Source organism: Prunus persica, chromosome G4, assembly GCF_000346465.2.
Source record: "Prunus persica cultivar Lovell chromosome G4, Prunus_persica_NCBIv2, whole genome shotgun sequence".
Classification (NCBI taxonomy): Eukaryota; Viridiplantae; Streptophyta; class Magnoliopsida; order Rosales; family Rosaceae; genus Prunus; species Prunus persica.
Window position 1 is genome coordinate 20130413 of NC_034012.1, and position 10728 is coordinate 20141140.

General features: G+C 36.7%; 1 protein-coding gene across 1 annotated transcript; it reads right to left on the reverse strand.

The window, feature by feature from the left end:
- LOC18781510 lies at window positions 9351-10276 on the reverse strand. Its single transcript, XM_007213116.2, has one exon. It carries the CDS (start codon window positions 10143-10145, stop codon window positions 9510-9512), a length of 636 nt encoding a protein of 211 aa, XP_007213178.1. The 5' UTR covers window positions 10146-10276; the 3' UTR covers window positions 9351-9509.

A 10728-nucleotide genomic window follows, 5' to 3' on the forward strand; every position in this document is an offset into this window, starting at 1 on the left:
ACTTAACAACAGGTGGATTATTAGACACCCACCTTTGGGAATAGACATGGTGAAGGACTAGATTGCAAAAGTCTTAGCAATGGTGTAAGCTGTGCAGTTTTAAGTAAAATTTCCAATTGGACTGTTTAACCTTTACCCCCAACAAGAAGAACTTAAAAGTCCTTTACCACATGATTTAGCCATATTGTTATTCTCAGATTCGTTCTGATCGATTTTTATTGAAGTCTTCTTCTGAGTGAGATACTTATAGGTTTATTTCAAAATCATCACGAATATCCATACCAAGTCCAATCTTCATATCTCATGTGTATAGTGGCTTCCCTTTGGGTTGCCATGGCAATGGTTGGCATGCATCAAAAAAATTGCTAAGGCATGCACTATTCACATGAATAATAACTCCCCTTGCCTCCCCTTAGCTTTTTCCATGGCATAGAAGTGCTTTAAAAAGTATGGCAATGGGTGGCAAAAAAAGAAGGGAAGAGCATATGAGAGGAGTAGCAAGGTTGGAAAGAGAAACAAAAAAAAATTGAGAGAGAGAGAGAGAGAGAGAGAGAGAGAGAGAGAGAGAGAGAGAGAGAGAAAGCAAGACCAATGACCCAAATGAGCTCTCCTTAGCGCTGACACTCTTAGCTAAATTGCACAAGAACATTATAAAAAGTAATTGGCTCAGATGCTCTTTATGTTGCTCCTAATCATGATGGCACTGCAAGACAAGAAGAGATAAATGGCATAATCCATTGAAGGTTTCCTCAACCAAGCCTTAAGAGCATCTCGAAGGGAGTATGCAAATGAAATAGATAAAATTGTACTATAACAACCTAGGTGGCATGTTGCCTACCCATTTGCCTCATGAAAAAAGTTGGTCACTCCAAGGGAATATGCAATGCAAATGTACAAACTATTATTATATTATTTATTTTTATATTTTACATTTACTATTGTATTTTTATATTTTACATTTACTATTATATTTTATAGAAAGTAGGTGAGAGAGTGAAGATGATATTTTATTATAAAAAAATAAATGGAGCCCAATATACCTCTTCACTTTGAAGTAGGCAATATTGCCTTGTTGGGGAGAGTAGGTATATTTTGCCTACCCATTTGCTTCCTTTGAAGCATGAAAATGCTGATGTGGCAAGGCAAATAAGGCAGCACAAGGAGAGCCATTTGAGCTCACTGCCACTATGTTGTTGTTGTTTTCTCTCTTGAAATTTATCATCAGTACTCTTGAGAAATTCTCTTGATCATCACATGCTTCCATGAATGCGTGTATAACCCTCAGTCAAAGTCATGGCTGTTTAACATGAAAAATAAGAGCAGATGCAACAATTCAATATACAAAACAGTTGCATCGAAACAGGAGCCAACCAAGAGATATGCACATAACCAAAATATGATACAAACCACAAAGTTTCAAACAAGTTTAACAAATACTATCAAAGACATACTTCACATTTGACTTGGTTGTGATTGTTTATGAGCATCCCCCAACCTGAGTGGTCTTGAAACAATAGGAAGCTTGTTGATCAGAAGTTGAAATTGAGCTACATACAATCCTTTTGTAAACAAATCTGCAAGTTGATCCATAGAACAAATGTATTGAACTTCAAGTTCCCTGCAAACAACTTTTTCTCTGACATTGTAGGGGCTTTTTGCTAGCAGATGGACTTGGGTTGTTGTAAGAGATGAATGATGATAACCCTTTTTTGTTGGTTCAAGAACCATACCCCAAAACACTCCGAAAGGATGTCAATTCTTAGGGAGTGCTCTGGTTTTTTCACCAAAGGTATTATGTTCATAGTAAATAAAAAATTCTTTAGCTTGGCTTGAGAAGTTTGTGGTGTGGGAGCTAAGTTTCCATAAGTTTAACAAGAGATATAGAAAGTTTGTATGGCTAGAACATGAGTTTATCTAAGTTTCCATAAGTTTTGGTGTGACAAGACCCTCCCCGTGTTAGAAATATGCCCTAAAGCCAAACATGTGATATTACTTTCTGGATATTTCACCATCACTAATGGGCAAGATCATTGTTTTCAACTATGATAAATGGTCTATTATCATAACAATAAAACAACAAGTCCTTGGAATATGAAATAGTATGAGGGCTATGCAATGAGATTCGATATAAGGAGACCTCTCATACTTCAACATCATTTCCTAAACTTTCTCGGTCGTAGGATTATCAATTGGATGTTGATCATCCGCAAAGATTGGTACACACTATATCCACTCAATTGGGAGAATGACTATAGTCTCAAGTCATTGCATGTAAAGGCACTAAGATAAGTGTGTAGGTACTTATAGGGAAAAGTACACTGAACACAATCAAACCACGAGTTCTAGTATGAAATTCTTACTCACATATCAACCTAGAACTCATAAGTTACAATAGTGCAAACTAGTCCGCAAACTTGAGACATCATAGTTGTCTTGTGGACGAGTCGTTTGTCTTTGATATCACTATACGATAATTGAAAGAAAAGACAACTCAAAGGTGATTATTAGGATTCTTGACAAGCCTATGGAGGCAAGTGAACGTACTAAAGGGATCTCTACTTTCAGTAAGGAGAGAGAATGCTCTAAAGATATGATTGGGAAATCTTTGCAAAGTATTGGATATAATTAAAAAATAAGTTTATAAACCTAACCAAAGTAATCATATAAGTGAAAAATTCATATTAGGGTTTTGACAAAAGTATCCATACCCTGATAATATGAATTAGGAGCACTGTAATAGAGAATGACTCAATTGCTCAGCAATTCCAACTTGAATAGGTTCTTCACCTTTGAGTCATTTTTTTTTCATTTAATGGCCGTATAGTGATATCAAAGACAAATGACTCGTCCATAAGACAACTATGATGTCTCAGGTTTGAGGACTAGTTTGCATTATTGCAACTTATGAGTTCTAGTTTGATATGTGAGTAAGACTTCGATACTAGAACTCATGGTTTGATCACGTTCAGTGTATTTTTCCCTATAAGCACCTACACACTTATCTTAGTGTCTCTACACGCAATGACTTGAGACTATAGTCATTCTCCCAATTGAACGGATATAGTGTGTACCAATCTTTGCGGATGATCTACGTCCAATTGATAATCCTATGACCGGGAACATTTAGGAAATGATGTGGAAGTATGTGTTCACCCGTTTTATGTTTGTTCATGTGATGGTAGGGTAAAGTTTCCCATTGCCTTGAAAACCATTGACTGGTCAACAAGTCAACTTTCTTTAGCGTGCGAGCATGCCACTGCTAGCAATGAGAATTATAGCAGACTTCTTAAAAATAGATAAATTGCACCCCAAGTTACTAATTTCTAAACAAGCGATTGTGAATTTGGGTGAGGAATATCTCCCAAGTAAGTTCATTTCTTGCCTCAGACTGGTGAAGACTTCACAATTTTTCACAGTATAAAACTGGCAGTTCTGACCAGAATAAATGATAAGAAAGTGAACTGTTTTTAGGCAGAATTGCCTTTTACAAAGCTCAAAAAGGAAAATCAATTCTCAAGAAGACAAAAAGGGGGATGGACTTCCATTTCTGCCTGGGTAGATGTTTCTGATCTAGGCTAGACTGGGTATGCCTGTGCTAGACTGGACTATTAACACCTTCAACTGTCAGCTGTAAATCGATGCCAACGTTCGAGTTTGATAGAGCTTTAATCTATTTCAAGCCCTGGAAAGCTTTTGAACGGGCAGAATTGGAACCTCTTCAGTCTGGAAGGGGCAGAAGTGGTTGGACTTAATGATTACTGAGCTAGAACTGCACTGTGGTACCTGTTCTGCTTGGTCAGGGCTCTCCATAAATTTGTTGAGGTTTTCATATTTGTAAAACCCAAACTCTGCTTAATTTGGCTTATGCTGAACTAAATTTGTAACGAGAGAAGTCTCGTTTTGAATGACTTATTTCTCTAAGTCTGAACTGAAGTTAGAGATTCTGAATTGTAGCTGACTTCTTTCTTGTGGCTCAATGAGCTTTTGGTTGCTTCAGTGTTTTGAAGGTTTTTGAGATCAAGTGATCATTTTGAGTTTTTGTTTTTGATTGATTTTTTTGGCTCTTTCGATCTGTTCACCTCCTCTCATATTTATAGAAAATGCTGGAGTGGGGCTTCTAATCTTTTAATAATGGGCAGCAAAATTTTCCAAGAGAAAGATCTTTTATTTTAAATGCAAAAAAAAAAAAAAAAAAAAAAAAAAAAGAAGGAAAGTTATCTGTTCTGGTAGAGAAGAACCATTAATAATCAATTTTCATGGATGTCTTTTCCTTGCTTTTTTGAAGGAAAGACCAACTTTTCTTTGTTCTCTGTCTGTTCTTGGTAAAGAGAAAGAACACAATCTGACGTGATGGTCAGTTTGCTTTTCTTGTTTGAATAGCTTCCTTGCTTCCCACTTATCTCTTGAGATAGTAGTTTGCTTATCTCTTGGAAAGATCACCTGCTCTTATGCAGAATCATATACAAAAAGATTTTGATCTTTTAGTCGCAGAGTTTCAGATCCGTCTTTCTGCTAATGACCTGCTTTCATTAATTCCCAATCAACTCTCTAGTCTCTTGTGATAGTTGAAATTGTTGACTTTTCAAAGTCAGGAAGTCACGTGGGTTCTGAGAATAGGCTTTCCAAAAAGATCTTTCTCTGGGTTTTGAGATCAATGGTGAGCATTCAAAAGCTGGGCCCAATCCAATTCTGTTTTCAATCTCTTTATTGATCTGCTTCAGTGGTCAATTGCCATTTAATTTTGACGTTTTGCAATTCTGCTTTTTTCGTAAAAAAAACATGGGAAAGCCCAGTCATTTGTTCTTTTGTTTTATGGGCCTTTCTTTGCGAAGATGGGCTTTCGCGTGGATTTCTTTTTGGCCCAAACAGTATGAGAAGTCTCCTTATATCCAATCTCATTGCATAGCTCTCATACTATTTCATATTCCAAGGATTTGTTGTTTACTGTTATGATAATAGACCAAATATCATGGTTGAAAACAACGATCTTGCCCATTAGTGATGGTGAAATATCTAGAAAGCAAAATCCATAAGGCAACCATGGTGCCTTAGGTGTAAGGATTAACCTTGCGTATTACAACCTATGAAATTGTAGGGGTCTTTTTGTTCCAGCAGCCTGATGAATGGGCTTGGGCTGCCGTAAGGAAAAGACAAACAAAATTGCCCATGTGCCTGAGTTCGAGAATCAGGCTCCAAGAGAGTTTTGAAAAGTTTGTGAAACCTTAGAAAACACCTTGGATTCCTTTCACTAATAACCAGATGAACGTGACAGATTAATAATATGGCTTGGCTTGAGAAGCTTGTGGCATGGGAGCTAAGCCTTCACGAGTTTAGCAATAGAGAGAAAGAGCATGAATTTCTAATGGAAACAAAGGCTTAAAGTAAGGGAGAGAGAGATTTAGGAAGATTTTGACTAAGGAAGAAAGGGAGAGATAGAAGCAGGGAATGGGGTGTCTTGAGTAAATTTCAAGCTGATCGACAAAAGCTTGGTCGTGCTCTAGATGATGGTGTGTTTGCTAGGCAGAATGAGTCTCCTTTTATAGGCGCGGGAACCTTTAATTTTATCAAGCATCCCTCTCCCTTTTCCTTCACTTTCTCTCATTCACTCTTATTTGGTGAAATTTCCCCAACCTGAGCGTATAGGCACCAAGCCTTTTAGGGTTCCAAGATCTTCACGCAGCTGGACCTCTCCATGTGAGTGAGGCGCCACCTTCTTTTTATTCTGGTTTTCCTATTAGAGCTTGCAGAAGAAAGAAATAGTGGTAAAGGCGTTAGTCTAATGGGTATTCCTCTTGCGTACATGAATCTTGGTTGGTTTTTATAGTGGCATGCTATTTGACTTCGTTATGGGGTTTTTTGACAAGCTAGATATGATGCTAGATATTTTATAAGGTACTGGGCTGGGCTTTTCTAAGGTATTGGGTCGTTGGCATTTTATTTCCAGCGCCAGCTAATCCTTCATGGTTTCATCAAGCTGCTGGAAACAACTTATTTGCTTCGTTCTTTGTCAAGGCGCTGGGCATCCTAGCTGGTGCAAGATTTTTCTAAGCATTGCAAACTATTGGATATCCTCCTAAGGCATTGGGCCATTTTTTTTTTCTCTCCCTTGCTTACCCATATGTTTGGGCTCAAGAAATGAGCTTAAGTTTTGGTACTCCCAAGTATCCCAAAACTTCCATCGCCTGAACCTTCAATGAGCCTCGTGAATACTTGTAACCATCCATACCATAACCTACTCAGCAAGCCTCAGGCATTCGCGTGGCTTGGGTCCACTTAAGCTTGTAGCGCGGCTCGATGTCAAACTTAACTGCTTTCGCTTGGCATGTTGCGTGTTTGCTTGGCGTGGCATGTGGCCCACAACTCGTGCAAGGGCATTCGACAAATTCTTGCGTATCCTATTTGGGCTTTTTCCCCGATTAAGCGTTGCGTTGAATTAGAAATATGTTTGGGTCCTGCCTTGGATTTTTTGGGCCTCAACAGAAATCTTGTTTGACATGTAAGTCAAACTTCCATTAATTGAAGATTTCTAGTTTGATCGCATTCAATGAACTCACTCTATAGCGAGCATCTACACAGTTATACTAGCGTCCTTGCACGAATGACTCAAGACTAGTCATTCTGGCAGTTGGGCATATATAGTGTGTGCAGTTCTTTGCAGTTCATCAATGCATAATTGAACGATCCTATGACTAGGAACTTTTAGAGTGTGAGTTACAAGGAGAGGTCTCTCTGCGTTTAAAATCTTTAGATCACTTTCCTTGTATCACAAATCCATGGACTTGTCAATAGGCTAAGAGCATGCACAATCATGCTCACGCTCTCAAATTTTCAGTTAAAATTTAGCTAAATATACTAAAAAACTATTTTAGGAGCTCTTTATAAAATTTCAACTCTGACCATACTCCCTAGTTTAAAAAATCATAAATATTTTTAATTAGAATAATTAGGGTTTGTTAGTTGTATATAATCAAAATTAAAATTGCTTATATAATAGGAAATTAAAATTGCTTTCTTAGTTGTATATAATCATCTTTAAATTATCTATCCCTAACTAAAAATATATTGTAATTTAGTTTGTATTCCTTATTGTAATTTAGTTTGTATTCCTTTATTGTAAGTATTGGTTAAGGATGTTGTTAAACGAACTCTAAAATTAATTGAGTACACATTTAAATTAAAATGTAAAATTAACTAAGTATATACCTTATTTAACTACCAAAAATACCCTTGGTATATCCTAACACGCCCAAACAAGTAAACAAATAAATAAATAAATAAAAGGAAACTATTTTAACTATAAATTGAATTATGGTTCTACAACGATCTCAAAGCCATATTAGACTGGTCAAACAAAAGAATAAGCCAATTGGGTATTGCCTCTGACTCTCTAGTTCAAGATTGCATCACATGTGAATTTCCTAAAGCTTTCACTGATCAATGATCACCAAGTGAAAACAGAAAGAAGACGAAACAAAAAAAATGATAAAAAACCAAATGATCAGCAAATGGAAGGTGAAACAATTGTGATCAAAGTGATGGGATGTGATTGTTTCAAAGCCTTCAAAAACAGTAAATTAGAACAAATGAAGATGAAGCAGAAAATTACCAAAGATCAGCAAACCAACAAATGGAAGCTGAAAGAATTATGATAATTGAGATGGGTTTCTTTCAAAGAGTTCAAAGACTCAAACTTTGATATCAGAAACAAATGAATTCTCATGTGAAATGGTCATCCAAATTCACAAATTCTCAATTTTCAACCACATTTAAATAAAACCCGTATGGCACATACTATTATCACAAAAATATCACGGTTTGGTTCTAATTGCTTGGGCGTGTTTGGGTTTTTAGAAGTAGGGTTTTTCGCTTACATTTGATTGGGGTTGAATATGGTGAGTATGGTGTACTTATTAAAATTATATTTGTTTCACAATCCAATATATCCTTTTTGTTCATTTTATATTTGGGTAAATTAGTCATTCAATAAATGGTTTGGTAATATGGTGTACTCAATTAATTTTAAGGTTCTTTTAACAATACCCTTAATTAATTAGGATGCATAAATACAATTATGCTCACCTAAGGACATAAAAATGAGGTCCCTATTTGATAAAGGCTCTTGAATTAATCTAATGACACATAATTAGTAGTTTAAATTCTCACTCATGCTCCCTATTTTATTCGAACAAACTCTAATTATTCTAACTAGCCTCTCAGCATGAGCTTCCACGCCCGCAAGAGGCTTTTTATTAGAATTAAAAAAAATAATGAGTAGTTGTGTTCCATAAAAATAGGATCCATTATCTGAAATTTCTTTTAATTTAAATTTTTTTTATATGAAAAAGTGTGAATTTACCATATTATCCTTATTAAATTAATAATTTCAATTCTTAATGTTTGCATTAACCAATGACATTTTCTAGTATTTTAAATGTTTTACTATTCTCTGCCTTTCGCTTTATATATATAGATTTAAAAAAACAAAAGAAAGTCAAATTAAAATTAGGGATTCACATTCAATTTCTCAACTTCCCCCACCATCTGAACCTTGTCGGAACCTTAAACCGGCGGCTCCAATCAAAGGTGCCCACCCAGAAATCCCTTCCCCTCTTCCCTCTTCCGTCTTCTCACCGAAAAAAAAAAAAAAGCAACAACAAAATACCATCACAGTTTCAAAATCTAAAATCAAACCAAGAAGCTGCATGATCCCTAGCTAGGAAGATGCAAAGCAACCTCGTATTTCGTATATCTTTATAAAAAATAAAAATAAATAAAAAATATTGAACATGTACAGTAGTCACAAAGGCTTTGAGGCACCATTGTTGGCCACAGAGATCCAGCCACGCCGGCTACTGCGAACTCCCAAACCCCACGCCCAAGCTACACCCCCACACCGCCACCCACCCATCATAGCAATTGCTCCCCCAACTCACCCATCACCGCACTCTTCCTCCCACCCCCAACGACATTGATGGATCTCACTCCCTGAACTTTTCTCTACCCATCTCTCTCCAATTTCAAAAACGAAAAAATTGAAAGAACAAAAAAATCTTCGAATATTGTTTGCATCTTTGTTTTTGGTTTTTAAATTAGAATAATTGGGGTTTGTTTTGGTAAAATAGAGAGCATGAGTGCGGGTTTAAATTACCAATTATATGGGTCATTCGATTAAGGCTTGTGAGGACCTCATTTTTAAGTCCTTCGATGAGCGGGACTGTATTCATGCATCCTAATTAATCAAACCTTTATATATTCATAATCATAGATTGATTATGTCCAAGAAATTAAGGAATACAAACTAAATTACAATAAATTTTTAGTTAGGGGTAGATAATTTAAAGATGATTATATGCAACTAAGAAAGCAATTTTAATTTCCTATTATATAATCAACTTTTTACAACTCATGAATGAATCAGGACACAGGAATGAAGAAAACACAATATGTACTAGCTGGTAGTAAATTAACCAATTAACTTTGTCACTCAATTAATAAAAGAGATTAAACAATTACATGACTTCACTCTCTTTCTGTTTCCACTCCAGCCCTATGAATTTGCATGGTGAAAACCTAACCTTGTATTCAGAAATGGTATCAAGCTTAGGCGACCACAATTGCTCTTTAGACCCAACAAGCTGTTCATAGTGCTTTTGCAACTCAGGCGTGCTACAAAGAAAACTATTGCTAGGGCTAGTAACAGGCGGCCCGTCAATTTCCTTATTATTAGCTCTTGTAATTAGCCTTGTTATGAAGTCTGGCACAACCTTGATCAAGACCTTCCCGTTCGAACCTTTTATGTACTCGAACGGGGACTCTCCGAAATTAATCGGAGCCTTCTTGTTGGGGCTTGAGGAGGAGCCTAAGGCGGCGAGCGAGGAGGCCGAGAGGACCCTGCATGCGAAGCAATCAAGGGGGAGAACAAAGTAGGTCTGTCCATGAATGAGCTCATCGTCTATGGCTAACGCCGGGACGGGGTGGCCGATGAAGAAAGAGTCCGCATGGCAAACCATTTGGTCTGGAAACTCGAACATGATCTCTCCAGCTACGTGCTTTCCTCTGAGGAGTCTTGTGGTTCCTTCTGAAAATATAACTTTTACAGCTAAGTTTGTTTTCTGTGGAAAACACGGAGACACTGCATTGCCCATTTTGAGAGAGAGAGAGAGAGAGAGAGTTAGGATTATTAGTTGGCTTTTAGGTAAGGGACGAAGGGAGAGGGTTATTAAATATACAAGAGAGGGTATGAAATTGACTTGGAGAAAGTCTTGGTTTGTTTTCTTTTAAAATTTGGAGGGGTCGGTGGTCAGTTATGCCGGCTTTGACAATCTCTCTCTCTCTCTCTCTCTCTCTCTCTCTCTCTCTCTCGTGATGTGGTACGGCCTTAACCACTCTTAGACATGTGATTACTACTTCTTTTTAACGTCATCTTAAGCATCATATTTTGTAGTTACCCTAAATTCGATTAATCAAGTCGCAAAAATAAGTTGCAAGGCAAAAAAATGAATATGATGCCTTTATATAAATCAAATATATTACTTAGGTTGAATTGAGGATTCCTCAAATAAATTTGAGGGGCGCCGTTGTATATGCTCATTATATATTGTGATTTTCCGTTCTTAAATGGACAGATTATGGTATTTTACTAACAGTTTTATTTTATTTGTATTTCTTTATCAGTTAGTATTTGGGGTCTTTCGACATAGGTCCAATTTTGATTTTGCACTATGAATG